The following is a 27792-nucleotide window of genomic DNA, read 5'->3' as shown; positions in this document are numbered from 1 at the left end:
TTGAGCAACTCTGGGAGTCGGACCCGCCGTCCCAAGCCGAGGGAACAACTCTACTGGAATACATGAAATATGCTTCACGATACTCTTTCTTTTATGAGGACTACCACAACTTTGGTAGCTTTCGCAAGGACTACAGAGGCAAATTCGGAACAGCCGCATATGTTGGAGTTCAGTGAACTGTACGCAAAGAGAAGAGGTTGAAGATTGTACTGAGGTTGTATTGGGTGAAGCTACGAACAGTATATATATGTGGGTAGGTGTAAACAACGCTAGTGTGACGTGGCAGTCACTCTATTGGCAGGTAAGGTACGACAGGCAGGAGCACTCTGAACCGTGACAGCATATGTCAGCCCGCCGGTCAAATGGCAGTAGTATGCCTGGTATGAAATCTTCCAAGGTTGCTGCAGTCGATTAGTCTAATCTTGAATAGGGATCTGTGTCGGAGGGAGTGAAGGTATCCACCGATCGCCATCTGTTTGCTAGCGGTCCGTTGCAGTGTTTGCTAACGGCCCGCTGCACTTCACTGCTATCCCCTTCTACTATATAGTCTCGATCTATTCTAGCCAATAGCTCCCAAGATCAACCAACACAATCCACTCACTTCAACAATCTGTCTTCCAAAATCAGCACTGAAGCTATGAGACAGATAGAAGTCTACAAGAACTGGTTCAACGAGGTCGTGATGAAGCTAGGTAAACGAAACACATTGGTCCTTATCCGGATTGAAGAAATCGCACCTAGATACCGCGGTGAAATGCCTAGGAAACACTTTAATCCAGTGGGGGGGGGGGTGCCAAATCTGTTCCTATCTCCAATCGTCAAAGTACCGGAACTCACGGTATCTAGTGCATGTACCCCAATCTCTCCGATGCATCCAATGAATCGACTGACCACCACAAGTCGGCGAGTAAGCCTATTAATTAAGGTCAGTGGCGGTACGGAGAAGCTCCCTGTAGCGATCTCTGTCACAGGACTTCCAGTTGCGTGTGGTAGGATGGTCAGAGGAACACAATCCTAACATTACAAATAGGTCAAGACCTGCTCCTCTTCGACCTTATTATGGGGTGCCTGCAGAAGACTTGCCGTCCAGTTCGTATTTTGCCTGGCCACAAATTGTTTTCAGAAGCCAATAGTGAAGCATGCGATGCTGTGAAGACGGATGTGCAGCTGTGTATATCTTTGGGTCAGACACGTGCGTCGAGGAAGTACACGATCTTCAGTCATTGAGTTCAACTACAGACTTTCGTTACAACAAGAAGATACATGAATCGACTCCAAAAAGTCAACAAAAAAGGGTATTAACACATGGATCACAAATTAAGCATGAGTATCTAGATATCTGCAGATGTCCCTGCAAGAATCCTCCAGTGTCTTCTGCGGCGTCCATCCGAGCATCTTCGCGGCCTTCGACGGATCCGCAATGCAGACACCCACATCACCTTCCCTTCTGCCAGACGCCTTGGTCTTGATAGTCTTGCCAGAGACAGCTTGCATCGTATCCACCACTTCCTTTACTGAACTGCCATTTCCTGTGCCAAGGTTGATAGTATGGAACCCAGGTAAAGATTTCGTGCTTGTACCTGCAGCAATGGCAGCGACATGCCCCCTCGCCAGATCGCTGACGTGAATGAAATCCCTTATCGCGGTGCCGTCTGAGGTGTCCCAGTCTGAGCCGAAGACACTAAGCTCTGACATCTGGCCTTCCATGACACGAACCACGATGGGCATGAGATTGTTCGGTGTACCCCTGGGGTCCTCACCGAGCACACCACTCGAGTCGCAGCCAATGGGATTGAAGTACCGCAGCGCGTAGATCTTCCACTCTCGGTCGCTGGCTGCTAGGTCAGCAAGGATGGCTTCGCTCATCCATTTTGTGCGGCCGTAGGGGTTGGTCAAGCCAGTGCAGCCACTAAGTGTGGTGCGTGTAGAACCGGACTTGTCGGTCCAGTGTGTGGTTGTGTGGCTGGTAAGTTCTTCGCGCAGGCGCCCGCCTTTGTTGGCAAGTTCGCCGTAGACGGTGGCGGAGGAAGAGAAGACAAGAGTCTTGATGGAGAAAGTGTCAAGCAAGTCGCAGAAGTCGATGAGACCTGCGACATTGTTGGAGTAGTACTTGAGTGGTCGGTGAATGGATTCTTCGACAGCTTTGTAAGCGGCGAAGTGAATCACTGATGTGATGGTTGATTTGAGCGTGTAGAGGCTGTCATAGCGCTCGAGAATGGCCTTCATGGCGGGCCTCTTGCGGTAGTCGGCTTCGTAGAAATCGAGTTGGGGGACATTAGAGTGTCCCTTGTAGTGGTCCTTGACGAGGAGCTGGAGGCGTTGAAGAACGTCTCTATATGAATTGCTTAGATTGTCGACTATGACGACGTTTTGACCAGCCTTTAGGAGCTCCCATGTTGTATGAGAGCCGATGTAGCCAAGACCACCGACAACCAGCACATACTGGTCCTCAGAGATGGGGTCAATGGCCAGTAGTGTCTGAGGCTCTGAGAGCTCTGTATTGGGTGTAGAGATATTTGTGAAGCAAGTTTCAGTATTCTCTGAGGTGAATGAAGCAGGTGTGGAAGCACCACTAGGGATGCTGATGGGGGAAAGAGGGGTTGAATGAGATGATGGGTGGGAGTACACATAGCTCCAGTAGTCAGCCTCTTGTGTGTATGTAGCAGCCATAGCGAAAGAGCTGTAAATATTGGTACTAAAGAGGGGATGAAGATGCTGAAGCGGGAGTGAAAGTCTAGGAAGTGCTTTGAGAGAGCCGTATGCGGTGCTCTAATCCGGCAGATCGATACTGTCTTTTATAAAACTCTAGAGCCTACATGATGGTCTGTTATGGTGCTTCTTCCCTAGACTGCTCAATAAATTTCCTCGCGTGAAGGGCTATCGTTGTCTCGCCGTGTGTGCCACGCTGACACCAAATGTCTCGATTTCAATATTTGGCACGACTGAAGCAGCAGAGTATTACTGAGTCGAGCTTGAGCGCTCTGGAATAATGTCAGATTCAGCTCTCCGCCAGCCTGTGTGAACTACCATGCAGCACAAGTCGGAAATTCCATGGCAAAAACGTGGTGGAAGTGATCCGGCCAAGCCTTGATCTCCGTGATTACTGTTCACGCCTTTCAGCACGTTCTGGACAGAAGCATCCTAGGTTGTTCGACACTTCCGCCACGAGCCAGCACACAGCGTGGCTTGTTCCAATATTGGTACCGAGTGACTAGGGGCATCATTGCGCGTGCGACTGCCGGGCCTGAACTGTCGTCTCTCGAATGACTCCGCCATGATGGAGCACCATCACGCAGAAGGTAACCCGGGTATCAATCAAGGCAGTCATTGGCCACCAGTATTACTGGATTAGACGCGAATCTGTTCAAATGGACTTTATCGAGTGACTTATCGCTGCAAATCTGCGAGGTGATGTGCAGAGAGTTCACAGCAGCCCTGGTCGGAGGCGGCCGGCCACTTGGACAAGCGATGGAAGGACCTGTTTCTCGGGCACACCGAAGGCTTGTGGGGAAGGACTGTTCGAGCAACTTTGGCTTGGCAGAGCGTCCGAGTAAGGTACGCGGCAGATCTCCTTGATATCTTTAGTGTCAACAGGGGTAGGCGAGGCACGTATTGAAGCTGTCAAATGCTTTGAAAGGCATGCGTTGTCCGAGCATATTCACCCTTAACATTGCATCTTGCATAAGCCTTGTGGTTGCTGTGACACAACAGACGAGGAACGACAGATACTTGGACACGAGGCAGGGCTGACTCGTGCAAAGGAGGCTACGAAAGCCACCATATACTTGTAGAGATGTTTTGAAGTGATGTCACCTAACCACGCTCAAGCAAAGCGCGGATTCGGGGTGATGCACGTGGCGACGAGAATCGCCTTGGGCGTGGCTGAGGTCGGAGAAAGTTCCTGGGTTAGTCTCGATTGCCCCAGATTGATGAAACGTAAGTGACTGTACCCAACAGTCGCCTATATGGCAAGATGGAGTAAGTAGCTTTGACCTGTTTATGGCGGCAACGGTGAATGCTTGACTTGCGTAATCGATGCCCAGGTGCGATCTGCGAAAGAGCAGGACCAGCAACAGCATATTCCCAGGTACGCCAACGTGTTACAATATATACTGCTTGCATACGGGCTTATTGCAACACAAAACAATGTGATTTTGTGGAAGGTGGTGCTTGTGGTGAAGAAGTCGACGTTGGATTGGAGGTTACGTAGATGAGGCTGGGGTGGTGCGTCTGTGCGGAGTGCGTCATTTCTGACGCATTATTGGCTGGCCTTTTCTCGCTACTTCATCTAGCACAAACCACAGTTGCCCCGAGGGACCTCACTTTGCATGTTGGCGATACACGCGCGATCGGCCTTGACCTACATCGCCCGGATAAACGTTATTGTTGACGATTTTCGCTTAAACCTTCTGTAGGTATTCTCACCCCAAAGTCTCAGCACTAGATGACTATAGCAAACTCTATGACGGTTACCCAACGTTGGCCTTCGACTACCCGAGGTCAACTTGTACCACAGTGGAGCCTGGTATGTGGCTTGCGCCATGCATGTGGGTACCTGCACCTTTGCTGCGCAAAATAGTAACCTTGTACTCCTATGTCGCCGACTGTCCAGTCAGACTCAATCTAGACTTGCATTCTGGGCGCTCTACAATACAGGTAAGACGTGAGACTATCGGATCTGCAGCACACTGCCACAGGGCGAGATGGCTTCTGGAATTTGTAGCTGTTGAAGCAGTCCCATCTGGACACTTCCGTTTGTGGCCTCCAGGTCACTTCATAATGTAAGAAGTAGGCTGCATTTCCCGAACAGATCTTGCACACCATTCACTCATTCCATCATTCCCTCACTGCACACTCGTTTAGCAGGATAGTGCGCTAGATCATCGCGTCTATGTCGCTGCTTTTGGCATCTTCCTGCGCTTTAACTTCACCTATATCACAACCATGCCGACCTTCATCTCAAAATGGTTTAGCAGGGGTGGACAGCACCAGCGACTCGATGAGGACCTGCTCGAAGCCGCTGTTCACGAACCACTCGTGCCTGAGGCAGCACAACTGAGAAGTCAGGAGTCCATTTCCGAACCTCGACGAAGCCAGAGTCAATATTCTTTCAGCAATTACTCACAGGTTTCCATCGCTGAAGCGAATCCTTTCGCTGATCCAGTTTCGCTATACTCCGACGATGTCACACTCGCACCATCGAGCCCCCGACAGTCCCGCCACATTCGAATGACACTCTCCCCTGGGGCGTCATCGCTGAACGTGTCCAATGTCTACACAGAACCATTCGTTGATCCTTCAACACAAACACTGATCGATATCACACCTTTGAGCCTAGACCCGTTCGCAAACCCAGATGAGATCACTTCAGTCCAGGATCCTCGCCACACTCGGCCGGTACTCTCGCCTAGGGCATCACAACTCAACATTGAGAAGGGGAAGGATGCCTCCGTTCGTGTAAAGTCTGTAGATGGCTATAGCGGGACGAAGAAGCCTGCGCTGGTACTTAGGCCTTTCATTGCAGTAAAGAACTTTGTCTTCGCTCATGTTAGCCCGAAGACGATCTGGAACATGTTCGATGTTAGGGAACTCCTCTGGCCCATGACTTGGAAGAAGTATGCGGTTCTCACCGCAGTCGGAGCATTAGTCGCTGCCATTGTGGTGTGCGAATTCTACTTCCACTGGATCCAGTCAGCGATGGCGATCACTCGTCGCAATATGCTTGCTGTTCTTGTCATTGTCATCGTACTCGAGCCTACTATGATTACACTCATGCTACTCGTTGCCCGCATCCCAGATGTCCCAGCCACGGAGGAAACCATTTCTGGGCACGATGACATCGAGGCACAAAAGCAGGTCATGGACAAGATGCCAGAGAGAACTGATCGAGATCAACGGACTGCATTGGTCATTCCCTGTCATAACAGCGATCATGAGGCCTTCCAGCGAGTCATGGAGTCGGCATTTGTCCATTTCCATCCCAGCAGTATCTTCATCATCGACAATGCACGCACAATGCATCCTAAGAACAATATCTTCCGCAACTTCGTTCGCAGCCTGCACCCAGAAATCAACTACATCTGGTCACCGATTGGTAGCAAAAACGCAGCTCAGCTGGTTGGTGCCGTCGCAGCAAAGAACTATGAGTTCATTTTTACTGTCGACGATGATGTCTGCATCCCTGCCAACTTTCGCGCCCCGGTTGACAAGATCAACGACGTCACCAAGGGTGTCGCTTTCCCACTCAAGGCCACCAACGCAGCTGGTAATGTGCCTCTCTTTCTCGTCGCATGGCAGGACGTCGAGTATAGAATGGCCGGCCTTGTCAAGTTGGCCGAGTCCGACATCTGCGGTGTCCTCTACCCTCACGGCGCTGGTTGGTTTTGCGAACGCGAAACTCTCATCGATCTCATCAGCAACTACCACTCGCTCGACTTCATCGCCGAGGATGTCAACACCGGTATCTCGATGCAGAAGATGAAGAAGCGCATCGCATTTGACGCAAGCTGTGTCCTTGAGACCGAAGTACCAACAACATTCCTTGGGCCTGGCCTCAACTGGTACAACCAGCGTGTTCGGTCTTGGGAGATGGGCCGCCACGGCCGCCTTTTGGCCTTCATGGGTCGCATGCTTTTCTCCTTCAACGGCCAAACCACTCTCCATGGCATCTTCTGGCAAAAGTTCGTCCACTTCTACTCCATCGCCTGCATCATCGTCGACTGGGTGCGCGTTCCTGTTCTCGTCACCATGGGTGGCAATGGCATCTATTGGCGTCAGGCTGGCCTCCTCATGCTCGTCTCAGTCTTTCCTGTTTTGGCGTACAACTACATTTCCTGTCGTCGTCGACCTGACATGCGCACACCATTTTGGGGCGCAATGACTATTCCCATCTACAAGCAGATCTACGCTCTAGTCTCACTTATTGGCGCTGTCCGCAGCGTGCTGTACTACATTGGCGGTCACAACAAGCCCAAGACCGTCAAGCAAATGATCAAGGAGGGTGACGAGCGTGCTTTCTGGCTTGATCCTCGTTTTGAGGCGAATCCGGCGTTTCTGGCTGACGCGATAGAAGAGAAGGGGTCTTGAGCGGTGCAACCTTCGACGATTCGCTTCTAGAACACTTTGGTACTCTAATCTTAATGCACATTTACGATGATGACATGGAACCTACGCGACCCAATCGTTGACGCGAAGGTAACAATAGCAGTGTGCATCCTTTGCATGAGTCACGCAGTATCGACGTACCATAGCCGAGCTGAACTCTCAGTAAAATCGACACAGCTGAGAAGCGCTCTGCAGCACGACAGCACCGTCTTGCGCCTCACTGCATAAGGCTGAGATAGTGTTATCAAGGATGCAAGTAACCGCACACGTCAACCGATTCCCCGGAAAGGCGTTGCTGTCATCAGCCATCAAACATCGCCAAAGCAAAACATTTTCGTGGGCTGAGACTGAAATTGTGGAACTCATGTGCTGTTAAACGCCAGCGTTAAAAAGCAAGAACTGTGGCGTTAACGAACAGTGTCGACGGTCTTGGCATTTGCGGCTGCGATGCACCACTTCGCTTATTATATGGACGTAGTTTGAGAATGCCTTTGGGTCCCTAAAACCATCAGCTATATTCTAATCGAGGGGTTGCCTCGCGGCTGTCTCCATCGTGGCTGCTTCTTCCATAGCTGTTGCCTCCTCTATGTACCTTGTGCCTTTTCGTTCAAGCAATATTGTTTTCATCACTATTCCTCTTCGTTGCGCGTGGCCTCAAGTCTCTAAATTCTTCCGCTCTTCCACGTCAAATGCGTTCCAAGTATACTTGCTCATTACCATTTCTTTGAGAGAGAAGAGGGACACTAAAAGGAGAGCGGACATCGTGAAAATTTACTGTGCCGGAAAGTTTTGCCGATGTACCACGGCTCACTGATGCATTGCTGCTTACCTATCTTAACACTGTGAGTATCTCAGCTTGCTGGCGCTGCTTTGCGCTTAGGATTGTCTCATTACAACACCATGCATCAGAATTTCACCATTTCTTTCGGACTAAGCTTTGCTTACTAGATGGACACCCTGGCAGATGAACGCTCTTTGAAGCTACAACGGACGCATGCTACAATTAACTAAAAAGGGCATCGATGCAACCCACAAGAGCGGTCAGAGACCGGTGAACCTTGAGCCTAGACCATCATTCAAGGAGGTGCTCACACCACCTTCCTATTGTACGAGTTTGGCTTTCATGCACTGACACCACAGTGAACACTTCACAAGTATTAAAGTTGAAGTGAAGAACAGCTGGTTCAAATCCTACCTAGTTACTTGCTTGGCTACATATTCGAGTACAGATTGAGCCTGTAGCGTAGGAGTCTTCTATCGATTTGCACCAATCATAGTGATACGACCCTTGTTAATGAATTTACCTGGAGGAACGGGTCGCCGAAAATAGATCTCGTGTTCTAGTGCCGCACAGTCGAACACTTCGTATTGTTGGTGTTACTCCTTCAGGCCTTGAAAGAGTTTTGAGGTGCCCACAAGGCATGATCAGATGAAGAACTTTTCGAATTCTGCGACATGGGTGTGACGCAAGAACGGGCCAGATAGTCACGAATCTTGTGGTCGTTGCACAGAACATTGAAAAATTGAATGTCCATAGATGTAAGCAAACAAACGAATACACTAGACAGATTCAAAGTTAGTTTCGTATCAGGCCTCAACTTCTGTATGCCCAGGAAGTCTTCGTACCTAGATACTCATCACACAGGATTCAGGCCGCCGAGGCGAACTTTAGGGCCAGCGCAATGCGTGTGGAGGCATCAGTGGAGTTGGATCTCGAGGGTACACGGGAGAGCCATAGAAGAGTTGGAAGTATCACCTTAACTCCCTCACTCAAGCCCACCTCTTCTCTTACTCAACACAAAGGCCTAGCACCGAATACATCAATCGTTCAATATGTACAGCTCTTCTATCCATTTTTTTAATACATTCAAAATGCACTTCTCCACCATCACCGTCCTTGCCGCCAACCGAGTCTGTAACGGTTCTAGACTACTCTATAATTAGTTAGTTCATCTGAGATGAGACGCTTCATAAGCTCGTCGGTTCTCATCTCTAGAGATACAATGCAATCCCTCTCTTCCTAAATACCTTTATAGAGTCGCTCTTCGGTTCCGGCCAGCGCATGCGCGGCGACATCGACCAGAACAATGGTTTCTACCTGTCCGTCTTCAACAACGAGACAGGCGTCGCCGACATTGATTTCACTCCTCTGACTGAGCTCGAAGCAAGGGCGCCTGCCGAGGAGGTTGCTGCCGCTCCGGCCAGTCTGCTCAAACGCGCGACTACCTGTTCGGGGAACCGCTCGATCATTGTTGGCGAACTAGATAAAGCCAACAGGCTGTTGGCTAGCAATGCGAACGCGCAGGGCTGGTACAATAAAGGTTCACCTAGGCGGCGAGACTTCGTTCTTCTACAACTACCAAGGAAACTACCTGGCATACCAGCTCATCATCAATATGCATACTATTGTCAGTCAACACTGCGGTCAGGATGGTTATGGGTATGATCGCAGGACTAACGGCGGTGGCGCTAATGACCTCACTGTTGGTCATACCTGGCGAGGCGATCACTTCTGCTAAGCGGTGGATGATTAGTTCTGCTGGCCGCTCATAAGCTTCGTTGTTCAGCGGCGACTTGGTGGTCCGTAGTGGATAGTTGGTGCCTGTGATGAGGCGAATGTGCTCGACTGAGCAGCATGTTGCCCGGTGAAATCTTGGAATTCATTGCTCGATTGGACCTGTCACTCCTTAGTATACATTGAAAAGGTTTTGAAGCTCTCTATGCTTGAAAAATTCAATGTGCACTACTGCGTGTTTCAAGAAGAGCCGTGACCGACAAGGGTGAAGGAAGGAGCGATGTGGCGGCGTGGGACCGCTGATAGAATACGATGGAATACTGCGCTGCGCTGCTATCTAGCTAGGAGAAGATGAGTATATACCTGACCTGTAACACACTAAACTAGGGTAGCCTGCTATAGGTATATTCAGACCTTGTACGGACCGATTGATACTGCAACAATCCATACCAGTGGCAGTGCAACAGCCCAGGTCAAGATTCGACGCCAGAGCATCGCCCTGTCGTGCGTAATGTAGTTTCCAAAGAATAAGATATGGGCAACCCAAGCGAAGACCGTGCTCAGCAACATGATGTTGTAGGTGCTGCGAAGATCTCTGGACCCCCAGTAAATGTTTGAGAACAACCATTGCTTTTCCTTTGGAGCAAAGCTGTTGATTAGAGCATACGGTTGTGCCCGGCGCATGGTCTATCCCGTCCTGGAGACATTGGTAAATAGGGTATGAGGACGCTTTGTCATTGGACATCTGAACCATTGCGTGGACACAAGCAAGCCATTGGGAAAAAAAGTGGCGACACCCAATACGCTGAGCGCGACTTTCTGGAGCCTGGTCTTGTGGTGGTAGCACACGAATGGATGGTTGAGCAGTGCGATGGCTGCGTGCCACGGTGTGATCCATGCTAATATTGAGACAGGTGCGACACACAACTGATCTTGGACCGTTTATATGTAGGAATATATCCAGAAGCTGAACATGACCATATCAAGGATCCAAACCATCCAGTCGAGAGGACGAATTCCTTTGCAATCTTTGGCGACAGGGAGTTGTTCTGCGGTCTCGAGTATGGAAACTAGCGCCTGTAGCGTATGCTCCTCGATAGGATCGTGCTTTTGGGTGACTGTCTTGCCTTGCTAATGAACTCCTTCTGCTATGTTTTCCAGGAACCAGAGCCCTGTCAATGCAGAGATATTGGTGTATGCCCACATCTGTAGTCGACTGTACCATCGGTACTCGAACGCATTGCAGTATGGTGTAGATGGTAAAATTTTAAAATCCCTCAGACAATTCATCAGACTGCACCAATCGTACGTATTCGGCCCGCCTTCTTCCTGTCTGCCGTTGTCCCAATAGCGGCCTGAATCGGTAACAAATGGGGAACTGATATAAGTCCTTGGTTCGTACTTTGTACCGTTATCGCGAGGGGTGTAGGCGATTTTTTTTAGAACAGCACGTTGCAATTGGCGGTGGCTGCAGCTCCAGAACACTCGGAGAAACGAGTGTTCTTGTACGAGCAAAGTTGAAGTCATCGTTCCTTAGTCATGCGGGTCTGTCTTCAACAGAGCGATTGTATTGTAGGCCAGAAGCGCGAGGAACGAAGTCGTGATGATGAGAAGCGCCCACAGGATGCACGTCGAGATGTTGAATAGAATGTGCCTGTGCTTGAGACGCCATTGGTGTAACTTCCTGATATCCATGTTGTTAGCGTTTGTAGTCAGTAATTTTCGTCCGCACATCTTACACGTGAAAGTAATTTGTTCTCTATGGAGACATTGTCGAATCTCTTGCCAGTATCAAGAGGGTAGGCTGAAGAAAGTGGGTCGAACAATGCAGGATCGAGCAGAAAGGCTAAGGAATTGTGCATTCAGGTGGATACCTGAGCGCCGATAGCAACATCTCGACTGGTCTTGCAGAGCAAAGGGGTGTGCGGCGTGCCAATCAAGAGCGCCGACTGGCTCGTGCAGTTAACTGCGAAGCTGACATGCATACGACAAACCTCAAAGACAGACTCTACGGGTTCAGGCTTGTGTGAACGCTCCCAACTTTCAATGTTGGTCAGTGTCATGTATCCAATATCGCAGTACACTTACGCATTGCTGTCTAAGAACCGATGCTAAGGTTGACAACGTGGAAGCGGCACAGACCATTTTGACAGTCACTAACAAGCTAGAGCGCCCCTTTACGGGCTGTCACGAGAGAAAGAACACTGATCATCGTTACGGTGGTATGCGATTAGATGTAATATGTACTAGTCTGTATATTTGATGGTTCGACCTCCCAACGCCTATGCAATCCATACGCCTTGGATATAATGCTTGTAAACCCGAGTAACGCTCAACAAATTCTGGCAACAGCGGTCGATGCAAGTACGTTTTACATCTCCATCCGCTCAGTAACAGTCTCTTTCTCTGTGGTCTTCCCCTTCTTCGTCTTTGTCTTGTCATAGCAAATCAGACCAAACCATCCTTCGTCCGTACACGTAGTCGTCGACGCAGTGGGCGTCGGTATGGTCGACTTGTGAGAGCTGGGCGAATGGCCTGGGGGATCATCGCCGTCGAGACATCCGCCAAACCAGCCCGGATACATGCACGATGAAGTCGACGCGGAAGAGGTCGGTGAGTGTGAGGTGGTCGTGACGGAAGGTGCTGGCGCAGGACTGGCGACCGTCGTTGTGATAGTGGATGTTTCTTCTGAGGGATCTTTGTCTTTGCAGCCGAACCAGCCTGGGGTCTTGCACGTCGAGGTTGACGATGTCGAAGTGGTCTTGATAGTGGTTGTGGCGCTGCCGGTAGTGGATTCATCAAGACAACCCCACCAACCCGGTGTTTTACATGTCTCGGTCCGCGTGCGGGTACTGCGAGTGAATGTTGACGTTGATGTTGGCTTCGACTTTGACGAAGTGGTTGTTTCCGTACCGTTGCTCTCGAAATACTCCCAAGGGTAGCAATCCGTGCAGTTGACGTAGGGCTCACATTTGGCTGGCTGGTCGTACTTCAAAATGACATCGCGAATCACTTCGGCGATTTTGTGTGTACCAATACCGACACGCCAGCCAAAGTCCTTCACAGTGTCGTACGTACACTTCTTGCCAGTGTGGCAGACACTCTGCATTGCATATCCGCCAATGGTACACACACTCGTCGCTGTGTTGCACTGACCCATGAAGACAGGATCTGCTGTGTGGCCAAAGTGGTAGCCACCAGTCATCTTTCGCTGTTGCATCGAGCCAATCTGGTGACCAGGTGGTGTTGGTAGACCAAGTCTGGCTGCTGGCATGGCTTCTGGGACTGCCTCGAAGGTGACGGTAGGATGACCGTACGTCAAAGACAGGAACGAGGAGACCGCGCCTCCAAGGGAGTGACCAGCGAACCATATCTCGGCATGCGGGTACAGTGCTGTGACATTGTGATACAAATCCTGGGCCGCATAGTAGTAGCGGTTCTTCTCTCGCAGAGCAGTGACGAGACAAGTCGAGTTGCAAGTGTATGCAGCGGTCTGACAGTCGCAGACCTGCCGCCAGAGGTACTGGCCACCCTGGCCACAGCAACAGCTGAAGAACAAGTTGTCGTTGATCTTGTCGTTTGTGGTTGTCTCCGAGCCGTCAAACATGGCAGGTGACGTGCCTTTCAGCCCTATGACAACAGTCGAGTTCTCCGTGTCAGCGAAGATGTGACCCCGCAAGCCATCAGCCTCCCAGCCAAAGTCTTCGGTGTAGTTGAAGCCCCCACCCACATCTTCCCAGTCCCCTGTGCCAGGCTCTATTATGTAGGCATTCGATGCCATGCGCGCAAAACTGAGCACCGTCTCCCTATCGGTCACGTTCGGTCCTGGCAGCTCATCGATGGTCCAGTCTTCGGCAGCCAGCTGCACCGCCTTCCCTTTCATTCGGCCATAGTCTAGTATGCCGTCGATGGTATCCCTATCCCTGTGCACCATCCTCTCGATGCTCATGATCTCCGACTTGGCGCGCAAGGCAGGCACCGGTTCCCGATTGGCTGAATCCTCGTGTTCAACCATGTATACTGCTGCCTTGTCCGGGACGTTGAGTCGGCGGTGCAGCTCGGGATACTGGTAGGTACCATGGTGGTATATGTGGCGGAGGGTGAACTCCTTCTCGGTGTTGTGTACATGGGGCGATGTCGGCGGTAGCGGGAGTAGAGGCACTTCCGCAGCGCTGCTAATGGCGAGGAAGGACAGCAGCAGCGAAGCTGTGACACGTGACGCAGAGGTACATAGAGGTCGTCGTCGCATATTGCGTGTATATGTGAGGTTTATGTGGGAGGCCTGAGATGTTGTTGTTGTTCGAGTGAACGGTGATGGTCGCGCTCGATGACGCCGTTCACAAGGACCCCAGTGGCGCCGGCAATGCACGTGTCACAGGGCGGCTCATCGAGTTCGATGGATACAAGCAGCGGTCGAGGCTTGCTGAACGCGGCCTAGCAGCAGATAGCGAGCCCGTGTTCACCATCTCCGCATCTAATATCAAGAGCACAGACTCTTCCTCGTTTTTGGTGCGGGCAGGCTAGTTCACTCATCGTACCTCACGCGCTGGAAATACACCATTCAAGAAGAACCTGAATACCTCCCAGGTGACCCAAAACCCTTTCATCTTCGTCATACGCACTGCCGCGCCAGCCGCGTCTCCGCATGACGTTGCCCAGTTGTGCAGGGCTCGAGCTCGATATTTGGTTTCAGTAGTACCGCAACTCCGATGCTGGCACGCGACACTCGTTGTAACCTGTCCGTTCGCCGTATATAGCCATCATGTCTGAACGCCCCAGCAAGCTGCACTCGTCCCAATCTTTCTCCCGCCTCGACGCTGCGCCGAAGAGACCGCTGTCCCGCAGTCGAGCGAGCACGCTACAAGGACCCCATGTGACAGACATGTTAGACCCGCTCAAGAGCAGCATTGTTCCAGAGGAGGACGAGAACGTGGACGGCGACGTGTTTGTCAAGAAAGAGGAGGAGGAAGAAGAAGAAGAAGAACAAGATAGCCAGGTGCAACCAGCTCCAGACGTCTTTGAGGAATTACCCATCGAGATACGGAGCTTGACTGAAAGGTATGGAGCTCACCATTTCCGCCAGTGTGTTGCATGCTGACCAGTCCAGGTTCCTCGAGTCCCTCTCTGCGAAAGTTCATCCAAGTCCACCCTCCGCCGATAGCCTCTCAGACCTCTTCCAGGACTTCTACACACGTGCCGCGGCCAAGATCAACACACATATCGCAACCTTGTCTGCTCGATTGACGAGTGAGACGTTCATATCACAAGCGAACAAGAGCTCGGCACCGTCGAGCAGGGCAGGCTCAATAAGGAAGGGCAGCGATCCCAATGCAGAACAGCAGATGCTCAGCGCGTCAGAGATGAGCTACAGGAAGAAGGCAAGGAAGTCTCTCGAAGCCAAAAGGGCATCTCTGGAAGAGGCTGTCGAGCGAGCTGTCTGTGAGAAAGTGTACGACAGGATCTGGCGGCACAGAAGTACAGATGATGAAGAGAGGGATCATAAACTTAGATCACGAACAGCGGCGCTTTCGCTTGTTGGCATTGGCTTGAAAGAGCTCCTGATGACCGGCGAGGAGATGACAGAGGAGGAGCGCAACAAAGCCAAAGAGAAGGAGCCGGAGATCAGAGAGTTCTTGTCTGCTGCTCGACAAGACATCATGAAGATGAACCACGAGAAGTACCCACTTGGCAAAGTGCTACATCTGACAGCAGCGCACAAGTCGATCGTGGATGCCCTGTCGAAGATATTCCCAGCAACGTCATCTGCAGACGAGATCCTGCCGGCACTCATCTACGCCCTCATCACATTACCGCCAGTGTACCTCAACGTCATCAGCGATCTGAAGTTCATCCAGAGGTTTCGTGGCGCAAGCAGAATGGATGGCGAGACCGCTTACTGTCTGGTGAACTTAGAAGCAGCCGTTTCCTTCCTAGAGACAGTGGATCTTTCGTCGCTACGCGCTGAGGAGGAAAGCACATTAGAAAGAGCCAACTCGCGACCATCGACACCAAAGACAGAAGTCACTCCCATGCTTCTAGGGCTATCTGATGCGCCGGACCTAGTACAAACACCAGCGACACCAACCACCAAAACAACTTTCAAAGAGCCCTCGAGCCCGACAACGACGAAGATTCAGCGCCGACTTAGTAACTTGGTGCAGGCTCAGACGAATCGAATCGAATCAGCTTCAGATGCTGTCCGTGACTCAATTCTGGACTCCGCAGATCAAGCGTTGGGTAGGATCAACAACACGCTTGACACCAGCTTCAAATTCTTCTTTGGAGGTCTTCGAGAACGAGATCCGAACAATCAATTGCCGGAGCAACCTGCGTTACCAAAGACACTAGAGGAAGTGCGTGAGCTTGTCAGCTCCCCTACACGAGGTTTGCATGTCGACGATGATAACCTCAGTGTTAGCGCAGCTAGCGAGGACGATCGTCAGGACGTGCCGGCCAGACAAGATCTCAGTGCAAAGATGAGCGATCTTTTTGCTGGCAAACGACAAGTTCGAGACCGAAGCGTCGACTCGGCGCGGTCAGGAGGCAGCAACAGCGCACGTCGCGTAGCATTCGCCCCAAAGCCCATCGAGGAGAAGACACCGTCACCGGCAGCTGTGAAGACCGACACAGCGCCTACTACACCTTCCGCTGTGGACTCTCTACGTAACCTGGGTAACAGCTTGAATCCTTTGAACAGCTTCAGAAGTGTCAATGTTCTTCCTCGCTTTGGACGTGCCGTCAGCAGTGCCACCACGCCAACAATACCATCGCCAACGCCCGAACAAAACAAGACACCGCCAGTACCAACACCAGAACCGCTAAGCCACACAACAACCAATGACGTCGCGCCTGCAGATGAGAAAGGGGTGAAGGCAATCGCTGCTTTGGAGCAGATGAAGAAGACAACACCCCCATTAAAGAAGTTCTTAGAAGCCAAGGACGCACAAGACCTAAAGTTGAGGGAGGTTGATGAACTATTGAAGGATTACCAGCGACTTGCCGCGGCGATGCGAAGTGCGATTCACCAATTGTGAAATTTTAGCGTAGCATTGACTATACATGCACGAGATGGATGCACGAGTAGAATCAGGTGCAGGACGTTTTGTATACTTGTAAATAATCAAATCACATAGACATTTGCTCAAAGTAAAGTTGCGAGGCCCGTGGCCAGTGTTGTGATCTCAGAGTTGGCAACAATCAATTCAATCAATTCAATTTCACCCAATTTGATCTAGTGCTACTCCTATAGGTTTAACCCATACTTTGTTAGAATTGATTGTTGCCAACTCTGTGTGATCTGCACCTACCTGCATGGTGAAGGCTGAAACGCCGAACACGGCAAACCTAGCAACCGCGCTTTCCCAATACGGCTAAACCTGTTTACACATCAACATCAACACGATCCTCACACTTCCACACTGACCTCACAGCATTGACGTATTTTGGACCTCACGCAACATGGCGTCACCGATGTCGACGCTCTCACCCGAGAAATTAAACGCTAATCCACACGCTATGCAGTACGAGGACGACCTCGATATTTACGATGAAGGGCCCTCCAGCCCGTTCCTCGAGAACGTCGAACACAACCAAGAGAACGTCGCACCCAGTGTTGCGGTGACACCGGCCAAGCAGCAATTGATCGATTTTGAGAATGACAATGTACCGCAGTCGGCCTCCAGGGTCGAGGCGGGGAAGAAAGCTGGTTTGAAGGAGCGCAGCAGCCCGCTAAAGAAGTCGCCGGTTAAGAACTTGCTAGAGGATTTTGAGGATGCGGCAGTGCAGACACCCAACAGAAGTCGCGCAAGCACTCTGAAGAGCTCCCCGGTCAAGCAACACATTGTCGCGGATTTTGAGGGCGCGACAACACAAACACCAAACAGAAGCCGCGCCGGCACCGTGAGTGGCTCTCCGGCCAAGTCGCCGGCCAGATCATACGTTGCTGAGGAGCGCCCGGACTCTTCTATGAGCAATCGCACTCGCAAGAGCCGATCACCATCGAAGTCTTCTGTCCTCTCCTCCGTTCCCTCTGATTTCGACGTCGAGGCGACACCACGCGCGCCCTCGCTCGGCGCTGCCATCGACCTAGTTCCTACATCTTCGAAGCGGCCGTCGCCATCACAGACGCCTTCGCGCCATAGCGCTGAACTGCGCGACAATGAGGGGCTCACAGTCGCAGCAAACAGGTTCATGGAGGATGCGGATATTGGCCGAAGTCATAAGAGACGGAAGTCGCACGAGAACCCATATGAGGTGAACATGGAGGCCGACATTACAGAGTTCAATCCGGACGCCACAACACCAGACATCGACGACACCCACTTTAGCGACTTCTCCGAGATGCCGGGTCTCGACATGACCAAGTTTGCATCGTTCAGGAAGAGCCCCACAAAGAAGGGCGATGTAAGTGAAAGCGACTGTATTGGTCAACACAATATTGACACGTCCACAGGCGACACCACGCGCACGCGCACAAATGACTCCTTCTACAGTCCGTCGATCGGAACGCACACCTTCGCCTACACCTCGCCGCTCATACCGAGACAACGACACAACAAACCTGCTGCTTGACTTCACAGCTCAGATCGAGTCTTTTGCAGCTTCTCGAAACGGTACGCCTTCGCATGCCAACGGCAAGCCGACCACAGAACCAAACCTTCGCTCGTACTACCAAAATAAGCGCTCGCCAGCCAAAGGCGGCTACGTCCCGGCTACACCTGGCCAGAATCGCCCGTTGTTGAACCTTCTCGATTTCGAACTACCTCCACCACCCACACCACGATCGCTGCCGACCGTGACCATTCGCGAGATGGAGTCCGCTAAATCGCAGTTCCAGTCGCAGATTTCTTCACTCACGGCTAGCCTGTCCGGGAAGGAAGCTGAGGTTGAGTCTTTATCAAGAGCAGTTGCGGATGCCGAGCGTCGCGTAGGTGAAGCACAGGAAACTGTGCGCGACGAGCGGTCTGCGCGTGAGTATGCTGAGGCGCAGATGGAAGATTGGAAGAAGAAAGGCGAGGAAGTGCAAACTATCCTCCAGGACGTTCAGTCTGAGCTTGCACGCAACGACGAGGAGCGTGACCAGTTTCTTGCACGCTTAGCCGAAGCAGAGAAGCGCGCTGAAGACGCAGAAAACCGTTCTACGGAGCTGGAGACCAGGCTCATCGAGGCTGAGAGCAAGAATGTCGACATGACAACTTTCATCAACAATGATGAGGATGAGAACAAGAAGATCTACTCAGAGATGGAGTGTCAGTCCGCTATTGCTGAGAAGGTCAATGAGGTCGCACGAGACCTCCACGCTGCCTACAAGGCGAAGCATGAGAAGAAGATCAAGGCACTCAAGGACAACTACCAGAAGAAGGCTGATGAGCGCTGCAAGGAGCTCCGCGTCCAGATCACCAGATTGGAACGACAAATTGGCGACGCTGAAGACAAGCGTGACGACACTTTCAGCAAGTTCGAGGAATTTGGATCCAAGTCCAACGGTCCCTGCGAGACTTGCGCAAAGAACGCAGCCGCAGGACCTGTTTCCAGCCCAGAAGACATCCACAACCTCGAAGTCCAGCGTTCAGAAATCGAGAACCTCAAGGCCAAGCTCGCAGGTCTGCAATCCGAACTGCACTCACTCCGCAAGTCGCAGCAGATCCTCCTCGAAGAACTCGAAGCCGAGCGCGTCGAAAAGGGCGAACTTGTTGCAGCTGCAGAACAGATGCTCGTCCTTTGTGGCGAGAAGATGGAGTCAATGCAACAGGAAGACTTCCGCCGCAGCCAAGCAGCTCCTGCACAGCCGCCTCTTGAACCACGACCAACCAGCAAGCCCACGAGACAGCAGCCGGCACCTGAGCAGGCAATGCGTAACACAGGTTTCCTCGCAGGCGGCAGCTCAGTCAGCTCCTCAGCCTCCCGCCCAGGGTCATCACTATCGAGCAGCCGACCAGGCGACTCAAAGCCGAAGCCCAGCGGTATGCGCGCGCCAGGTGGTTTTGGCTTCAAAGCCGTTGGCGAGTCGGCGTTGAGCAGGAGTCAGAGTGGTGCGGGCAAGAGCAGGCTCTTGTCGAACATCGAGCGCATGGGCAACACCAAGGGCCAGGAGTAGAATGTCTGGCCTGGTAGTCTGAAGAATCGGTTTGGCAGTGTTTGGGGGATCAGGACGGTTTCTACGACGTCTACGGCGAGTGTGGATAGTACTGGGATGGACGAATGATGAGGTGGGCTATGGGCATATCGGCGTTCGGTTGATCGGGTATGACGGTGGGTGGGCTTGCTGGATTCTGGTGGCGGAATGACCTATGGTCGTACGCTCACTTGGGATGCCTTTGTGTGTTCTGCATATCTCTCTTTTCGTGGACCAGTGTACAGTCAACGTATTCTTTCTTCCTTGACAGAGCTTTTGTACTCGGTGCATATTTATATTGCGTGTTCACAATGATTTGTATTCTTCGTCTTTCTTCTTGTGACGGAATCGCCATCTAATACTGCTTGGCAATACCATTCCATACAACATATCAGACCTTAACCCTCAGCCCAACCCCTCCAAAAGTTATCCTCGCCGCCAACAACAACGCTGCGCTACCGAACAGCATGCAGCCACCAAATATCCAAAGCGCATCGAAACCGCTGTGATCCAAGATAGCACCTCCAATGGGTGTTCCAATAAGAACACCAAGAGCAACAATCGCAAAGCTCTGACCAAGCCGTGTGCCAATCTTGTCTCTCTTGTCCTGACTAAGTCGCACGATGATAGTCGGCGGCAGGCTGACGAACGAGCCCGAGAAAAACCCGTAGAAAGCCATCAGCACGCAGATACCTGCGCTGTTGGACACGCCGATGTAGATGATACACAGCACGCCCGAGATTAAACAGCATGGGATGACGACGTTGAAGGGGCCGAGGCGGTCGGCGAAGACGTTGGGGATGATTCTTCCAAACACAGATGTTGAGTTCATGATGGCGAGGAGGTAGAAAGCGAGGTTCTCGTTGGTGAGGTGGCGCTCAAGAGCGTAGACTTGTGCGTAGAAGAACGGCATGTAGAGGCCCATGAATCCGAAGAAGAATCCGAGGACTTGCAGAGAGTACGCGGGGATGCAGAATGCCTGCAGATCGAGCAGCGAGCGGCTCTTTGCGGGGAGGACGCGGACGCGCATGCACACGCAGGGCACCACCATGGTGGCCAGGATGATGAAGCCGAGGACGCGTGTTGTCCATGCGAAGCCGATTTGGGGGAGCAGATTGTGGAAGACGATGGGATAGATGACGCCGCCGAAGGAGGAGCCTGCGGCGGCGATACCGATCGCCATGCCAATTTTCGTGGAGAAGTAGGTGGATAGGATGGCAACGCTGGGTACGAAGAGCGCCCCGGTGCCGATGCCGATGCAGAAGGCTTGCGCAAGGAGGACTTGCCAGTACGAGGTGCAGAGGGACAGCATCATCTGGCCGAAGACGAGCATGAAGGAGCCAAAAAGCAGGAGTTCGCGGAAGTAGCCTGCATCGTAGATAGGGCCTGTGAGCGCGCCGACTTCAAGGAGGAGAAAGGCTTGGATACTGCCGATCCAGGAGATACTCGAGGGCGAGGAAGAAGGTAGCAGTGTGGTTTCGTAGTACGCTTGGTAGGAGCCGAAAGTGTTGATGATGCCCCAGGAGTTGAAGAGCAGGAAAAAGCCGCCGAGGACTTGTAGCCACGCCCATAGTCCGCCGTCAGGAATGCTTCCTGCGTCTCGGACGCTGTGCTTGCTTTTTACTTTCTTCAGGCCTTCGCTATCAGTTTCCTTCTCCTCGGTGATGCGGTCATCCTGCGTCACGTGCGCCTTCTCTTGCGGTTCTTCGATTGGTGCATCTCTTATTGCCAGACTCTCATGTGACTTTTGACTTGACAGTGGTGATGTTTGCGCTGACACCTCAATTTTCTCGTCGTATGTTGTTTGTACGGGGTTGTGCGACCCTGCGTCAGCGTTCCCCGCTCGTTGGTGTTCCATCTCTTGGCTGTTGTGCTGCAGATGCGACAGTGGTGATTAACGCTGTGTCGTCTTGGCGCTGCGCGCAACGCTCAATTTGTACTCTCTGAAACCGTATGATTATATGTCGCTTGGGTAATCGCACAGCTATACGGTGACGTCTTCACTAAGCGCGCCTCAAGAAGACAAGAAAACGACGCGGGCGTGTAGCTTGGAGAGGAATCCTTGGGAACCAGGAAGAGAGATCCTGGGGAAGGCAGATCATAAGGGAAGGAAGACCTGGCTACTATTATTAATGGAGCTTGTTTAGCGTAGGGTAGCAGTGGTGCGGCACGTCCATTCAACCGTTTGAGGCTTGTTCGGCCATTGTCAAGAGCGAGGTGCACGGCAAAAAGACGTGGTTCGTCGCGTCACCAATAATTCCCGGCCTGTTCCCGCGAATTTCGTACAACGGAGGCGTTTTGAATTACCTTTAGCACAGAAACATCGTCGAAGGCGTGAGAAATTGTGAGAAGGGCGTCAAGGCAGATGCGGCCATGATATACACCATTCCTCTCGGAGACATACGACGATTTTGTATGTTTCCGAGAGGAAAGGTCCTGTCAAGGACAACCAATATGGACAGTGACTGTCGACATGCGCTTTTCGAGTGACTCAAAGATGCATATAATGCTAGCCGTGGTGTTTCATAGAACGCTATTTTTCCGCCTCTGGGGGCAAACTACCTACGCCTTTTGGTCGCGGCGATGGAAAAAAAAATGCCGGTGGTATACAACGCAAGCCGGGCCTGCCTCATGCCGTCGTAATCTTGGGGAATATGCGTCGTCGCTCGTTCTTACTTTTCGCTCACCAAAACGGTGACCGTGCCATTAATCATGATCAAAACACCAATACGCAACGCCCAACGCTCGCTATGCTGTACGCCCTAAAGAGCAAGCCCAACCAAGTTTTTATGTAAGTCGAAATGTAGGAAACGGTTGTCGAGGTGATTCGAACATGTCAGTATATCCAGGTCGAAGAACCAACGTCATATGTATCGAAAGGGTCGAATCAGGCCTGGCCATTCGCACGATGCGCCGATATCATATAGCCGGAAGGGTGGAGAGGTGAAGCGCCAACATGGTCAACGCGCTCCTCAATGTACAGATTGTCCAAGAGAGCACTTGACGCTGCACTGTCTAGCTGCAGCTGACCTCGAACAGCCTTCTGGCGACGACTTTCGCGCTCATCCACAACGTCGTGCAATACTTTGGCAGCTCCAGTCCATCCAATCTGGTTGGCGGTTGCACGGTGGTTGAATAAGCGGTCGAGAAGAGGAAGTGGCAATGAAAGAAGGATGCTAGACAGTGTTCTTGACACTGGACTTGCTTGAGTGTCATCGTCCGTAGGCGCATCTCCGAAACGAATCTTGCTCAGCCGTGGGTTGTGTGCCGGCGCGCGCGCCTCAGTGACGCTGAGCAGGCGGGGGTCGTCTTGGAGTTCCGAAGCGATTCTGTACAGATTGAAGTCACTGGGGAAGTTGTACGCAACGAAGTCGATGGCTGCGTTCAGGAGCTCTGTAGCGAAGGGGTCATGGACTTCGGCTCCTTCAGTGTTTGATGGCGAGGTCGATCTTGCCGCATGAAGACCATAATGAAGAACCTGCTCGACGGTATCCCATCGCAGCAGCGCTTTGGCGATCTCGACACCCCGTGCTTGCATGCTGGGAATTTGCAAGACACTGCCGGCCGCAATGTAGCTCAGAAGCTGGTCCATACGCCTCCGAGCATCCTTGGTAACCTGCGCATGCGGCACCTCCGGCGTGTAATGGCCGAGACCGTACAGGAAGGCCTGCACGGACAGAAGCGGCGCGCCGTAGAGCACCTTAATGGCCTCTTGGATTGACTCTGTAGCGACGAATGGGTTTGTGGTAAGCACATCAACAAGACGGCGCGAGTCCCTGGATCGATGAGCGGGAGGAATGCTGCGACGAACGGCCTTGGCAATGACAGGACTGCGGACCACCACAATTCCATGCACAGGTATGGACATATACTGGAACTCCGGTGAACGGACTTGCAAGACGAAGTCTGCAAACTCTGGGTTGCCGAACTGCGTGGACAGGTAGGAAGCCAGCTCGAACGGCGATTCACTCATCTCATCAGATCGAGGTCCAGCACCGTTTTGCTGAGGCTGTGCGTGCTGCACCTCGGCCCGGTCAGCAATAGGCAAAGGCTCACCGAACTGTGACTTGCTGGGTGATTGCGAGTGCGAAGTAGCGATGCCGTTCGTAGCAAAACGTGGGTCTTCAGGCGAGAAGTGGCCTTGGTACGGGTCAGGGAATGCAGAAGGACGAGCACTGAAAGGCGGCGACTGGAATTCGCTCCCATTGCCATACATGGGCTCTGGAGGAGGAGGCATGGAGTACGGTGGGTAGAGCCAAGGCGCTCCGGCGTCCGAAGGGTGATGGGAGTGCCCAGGGAAGAAGGAGGGCGTGAAGTCTGGCGGAGCAAAGCCCGGTGGAATACGCGGCACAGATTGTCCATGTCCATGTCCAGCAGCCTTATAGCCGTGAGGGGTTGCGGGTTGAGCTAGCGAATCCTGCACAATACCGCCCATGGCGCCATCGACACTTGGCCGAGCTGGATAGAAGACGTTGTCATGGTTTTCCACAACAGGCGTGTGCATGCCACTCATGTTCGATGGGTAGAAGGGAGGTGGGAGCTCCTTCCGATGCACTCCGTTTGTGAGCGGCTTGCTGTCGACTTCGGTAGCTGGAGGGGCATCGTGGACGTGGTTCGATTCGTCATTTGTAAGCGGGACTGTGGTGCGATCGTTAGTGGTTGTTCACTCAGTTTTGAAATTTCGAAAAGTTTCAAGACTTACCTGAAGGTTCGGCTACTTGCTTCACCTCTTCGTCTTGCAACTTCACCGGCGAGCTTGCTAATGCTGGAGCTTCGGCTTCTACCTCAGCTTCAGGTTTCTCGACAAAAGTCTTGGACTCAGGTGTCAAGGGTGTCTGCACAGCTTCTGCCGGTTGCAGCTCCACTTTCTTCTCTTCCACTACCAGCTGTTGAGTTTGCGGCGTTGGCTCTTGCTTCTGCTGAGTCACAGCACCCCTGTGCGACTCTTCAGGGGTGATTGGCCTTGCAGCTGGTACGGGGCGCGACAGGCGGTGGGGGATGGCAGGCACAATGCGCGAGAGTGGGCGGCGCGCCTGCTGTTTCTGCACAGGCCTGGCAGCTTCGGCAGTGATTGGGGCCATGGCGTCTGGTGTTTATATAGTCGAACGATCGTCTGGAAATAGCGACTCCAAGATAATTGCGGATCAATGGGCTTGCCAATTATCCTGGAGCGCCGTGCGAGGTGTGAGGGGCGGCGAGTGTTCGAGCGGTGGGGTGCGTCGCGGAGATCGCGAAGGCAGTTTGGGTTGCATGTCATAGCGCAGTTTTGGAAGACATGTGGGGAATTTTTTTCATTAGTAAGCTTTTTCCCTTACCTTGAAGCACTGCCCACCGTCAAACAACGATGGGACACCTTTTAATCGTTGATGAAGTGTTTCGATGTTGTATTGAACCGCTTAAGACTATCCAATGACCCCGGCCATTGCACCTGCCTTGCTTCACACTGACCGGCTAGTGGTGAAGGATACAGATGGTACGAGCGAATCGATATTAAGGTCTAGTAAGCTGGTTAACCAAAAGGGTGTTTGTTCAATACCCAGCAAGGTGTTCGTGTCTTCTGCTCAATGAGAACCGACGGCTACGGCAAGAGACACAGGACGGGCACGTGTCGATGCAGCTAGGCAGGCGCCATGCTGTCAGAGCTCAACTTCATCAAATAGACAGTTGTGCATTCTTGTTGAGTAGCAGGCGAAGTACGACAGTCAGTCTCATACTCCTCTTCGCCAGGAGGCCCTCAGCTGCCCGTTCTCCGCAGACGCATCCATCCTCGTTCCTGCCCCAACCATCCCACGCACTCATCTCCTCTTTCCACACACCCAAATAGCAAGGCGTCAGCACGTGGTCGAGATAACGCCATGTTTACCCCCTCAAAACATGTCTATCCTCCCGCTCCCTGTTACTCACGTCCCACTATCTACCCTAGAGCTACAACGACATCTCTCTCTTTCCTAGTGCTCCTAATACACATTCCCTATCCCTGCACACCTGATTATGGTCTTGAGACAGCCACGAACTTCATGCAATAGCAGACTGCCCATTCGAAGACCCTCTCCAGCGCGAACGTTGAAAGACAATCGCTGCTTTGAGTGCCAGCTGGGCACTCCACCGGACACCCACCACACTACTTGTCTTCATCAGAACGAGTTTGCGCCTACGCGTGAGCTTAAGCCCCAACAATTCCTCGCACTATCATGCTAAATGCTCGCAGCGAACCGCTTCAGCATCCTAGCCGGGCTCAACCCATCTCCAGAGACCAAGTGGGGGTTTGACTTTGTCCCAACTTCGAGATCTGGCACGAAACGACGTGGCAAGCGGGTTGGCAAGCAGCAGAGACTCAAGCACGCTCCGAAGAAGACATGCGAGAAGCCTAAGGGAGATGGTCTGGATGAGCTCTGCAAACAATATGCTGCACTGCGTCTGGGCGATAATGCGCCAACAGCAGCATCGCAAGTTTCGCATCACGAGCTGCGGTCCAGCACACCGACTAGAGGCTCAACACCTGATGTGACTGCTGTCAGACATCACTGGGCTCCACAGTTTCGTCCCAACTCGCTACCAACACCACGGGGCACCTTAACCGAGCCAACAATCGTTCATTCAACGACCCTTCTGCAAGAGCCACAGCGCACCCTGCTCTCGCCGAAATCGGTCCAGGACCCCTCGACTGACGTTTCGCTAAGTAGTCGGAAACCCTACTCTCGATTTCCCCTGTCAGCTTTTTTGAAAGACCTTACCTCTCCAGCCGACTGCGTAGGATACTGGCCACCGAAAACCCCAGCACCTGAGCCATCACCTCCTCCTCAGGCCAACAAAGTGACCAAATCACCTACTGCTGCTCCACCTGCAACACCAGCTCAATCTGCGACGGCAGCAGCAGCCTGCAGCGCTCTTGTACTGAGTCGGGACACCGCATCCCCGTCAAGCAATGCAATAAGGACGCGTCAGGCGGCGCCAGCGACGTCGTCGTTGTCTACCAACACAGTACCTACGTACAAACGTTTCCCTGCGTTTGGAGTCCCTCCATTCACGCCATCCCCAGGGTCAGTCCCTGCATCATCACCCATTCTTGCTCTGCCGCCGGCACCAGCAACGCGACCTACTACGCCAACTTCTCCACAGCCGAAATCGTCTTCGGCAGTCAGTCCAACCGCGTTGCCCACTAATTGCAGGCCAGCTGCCGCATCAAACGCTGCGCCACCACTGCCAGTGCTGCAGAAATCCTCCATAACTCGTCCGTCACGTCCACCTGCTCCGCAAAAGTCGCCTTGGGGCTGGCAAGAAGTATCTGAAGGGATCACCATTTTCAACACTTCGCCGTCGGCCTTGATCACCGCACCTGTTACATCTCCGTACCCATTTGTGTACCCACCACGGCCGTGGACGCCAACAGCTGTACCTAAAGACCTCTTCAAAGACACAGCCGCCGTACCAAGCATGTTGAGAAGGAAGTTTGCTTTTAGCCCTCCTTCTCCTGAGGTCCAGAAGGAGCTGGAAGACTTCCTGGACATGGGTCATGCCGATGACTGCTGGTGCTCCAGCTCCAAGCACCGACAGTCAAACAGTAAAGCACCAAGTATGGGCACCGCTGTCGGCGAGCCGCATCTCCATGCGCCACAAACAGACTCGAAGGATCTCAAAGGCAGTTTGCACGTAACAGGCTCAGAGGTGGCAGCAGAGTCGTCTCAAACTCTTCAGGGCCTGTCAGACTTGTATGTCGATGTCGAGGATGACTCCTCCGACAGTGACGCCGTACTCGCGACCCCCTCATCGGAAGGTAGTAGTTCTGGGTTCGAAGACTTCTTTGGTGTCCATGAGGTCTTGCATCCCTTCGCCTCAGATGATGATGAGTGGGTTGCGGTTTCCCCTCGCTTGCAAGCGCGACGACCAAGTTCCCTGCCCTCCTCACGAACAGCGTCCGCTGTCTCAGTGCAGACTTCGAATTCCACCTCTGTGGTGGCCCCACCGACTACTTCTCTACCATCGCCTCCGGAAACTCCTCCACTGTCAATATGCCATGCATGGGCCTCAGATGCTGAGAGCGAGACAGACTAGGGGGACT

At 52.4% G+C, this 27792-nt stretch overlaps 9 protein-coding genes across 9 annotated transcripts; 5 read left to right on the top strand and 4 right to left on the bottom strand.

Annotated features, from left to right (window-relative positions):
• Positions 1-1317: 1317 nt before the first annotated feature.
• On the bottom strand, positions 1318-2670 carry BU25DRAFT_464734 (UDP-glucose 4-epimerase; the record flags this gene model as incomplete). Its single annotated transcript, XM_033700130.1, has 2 exons — positions 1318-2581; positions 2627-2670. 2 exons carry the CDS (start codon positions 2668-2670, stop codon positions 1318-1320), a joined length of 1308 nt encoding a protein of 435 aa, XP_033567778.1.
• A 3090-nt stretch (positions 2671-5760) lies between these two features.
• BU25DRAFT_328209 (glycosyltransferase family 2 protein) lies at positions 5761-7086 on the top strand (the record flags this gene model as incomplete). The annotated part of the gene is made up of 1 exon (XM_033699511.1): positions 5761-7086. The coding sequence occupies one exon, from the start codon at positions 5761-5763 to the stop codon at positions 7084-7086; it is 1326 nt and encodes a 441-aa protein (XP_033567777.1).
• A 2080-nt stretch (positions 7087-9166) lies between these two features.
• BU25DRAFT_453332 (uncharacterized protein) lies at positions 9167-9623 on the top strand (the record flags this gene model as incomplete). The annotated part of the gene is made up of 2 exons (XM_033700085.1): positions 9167-9355; positions 9426-9623. 2 exons carry the CDS (start codon positions 9167-9169, stop codon positions 9621-9623), a joined length of 387 nt encoding a protein of 128 aa, XP_033567776.1.
• A 2241-nt stretch (positions 9624-11864) lies between these two features.
• On the bottom strand, positions 11865-14067 carry BU25DRAFT_405450 (autophagy related lipase-like protein Atg15). Its single transcript, XM_033699789.1, has one exon. It carries the CDS (start codon positions 13866-13868, stop codon positions 11991-11993), a length of 1878 nt encoding a protein of 625 aa, XP_033567775.1. The 5' UTR covers positions 13869-14067; the 3' UTR covers positions 11865-11990.
• Positions 14068-14501: 434 nt separating this feature from the next.
• BU25DRAFT_327769 (uncharacterized protein) lies at positions 14502-16653 on the top strand (the record flags this gene model as incomplete). The annotated part of the gene is made up of 2 exons (XM_033699496.1): positions 14502-14677; positions 14727-16653. The coding sequence occupies 2 exons, from the start codon at positions 14502-14504 to the stop codon at positions 16651-16653; spliced, it is 2103 nt and encodes a 700-aa protein (XP_033567774.1).
• Positions 16654-17046: 393 nt separating this feature from the next.
• BU25DRAFT_405449 (uncharacterized protein) lies at positions 17047-19963 on the top strand. The gene is made up of 2 exons (XM_033699788.1): positions 17047-18022; positions 18072-19963. Exons 1-2 carry the CDS (start codon positions 17078-17080, stop codon positions 19713-19715), a joined length of 2589 nt encoding a protein of 862 aa, XP_033567773.1. The 5' UTR covers positions 17047-17077; the 3' UTR covers positions 19716-19963.
• Positions 19964-20035: 72 nt separating this feature from the next.
• Positions 20036-21848, bottom strand: BU25DRAFT_405448 (MFS general substrate transporter). Its single transcript, XM_033699787.1, has one exon. It carries the CDS (start codon positions 21589-21591, stop codon positions 20125-20127), a length of 1467 nt encoding a protein of 488 aa, XP_033567772.1. The 5' UTR covers positions 21592-21848; the 3' UTR covers positions 20036-20124.
• A 703-nt stretch (positions 21849-22551) lies between these two features.
• BU25DRAFT_405446 (uncharacterized protein) lies at positions 22552-24945 on the bottom strand. The gene is made up of 2 exons (XM_033699786.1): positions 24436-24945; positions 22552-24371 (listed from the first exon to the last, which is right to left on the bottom strand). Exons 1-2 carry the CDS (start codon positions 24812-24814, stop codon positions 22621-22623), a joined length of 2130 nt encoding a protein of 709 aa, XP_033567771.1. The 5' UTR covers positions 24815-24945; the 3' UTR covers positions 22552-22620.
• Positions 24946-25931: 986 nt separating this feature from the next.
• Positions 25932-27785, top strand: BU25DRAFT_453326 (uncharacterized protein; the record flags this gene model as incomplete). The annotated part of the gene is made up of 1 exon (XM_033700084.1): positions 25932-27785. The coding sequence occupies one exon, from the start codon at positions 25932-25934 to the stop codon at positions 27783-27785; it is 1854 nt and encodes a 617-aa protein (XP_033567770.1).
• Between the last annotated feature and the right edge of the window lie 7 nt (positions 27786-27792).

The sequence above is a fragment of the Macroventuria anomochaeta genome (genome assembly GCF_010093625.1).
Source record: "Macroventuria anomochaeta strain CBS 525.71 unplaced genomic scaffold BU25scaffold_1, whole genome shotgun sequence".
In the NCBI taxonomy this organism is placed as follows: domain Eukaryota; kingdom Fungi; phylum Ascomycota; class Dothideomycetes; order Pleosporales; family Didymellaceae; genus Macroventuria; species Macroventuria anomochaeta.
Note: the sequence above shows the minus strand (reverse complement) of the source record. Positions and strands in the feature narration are given on the sequence as shown.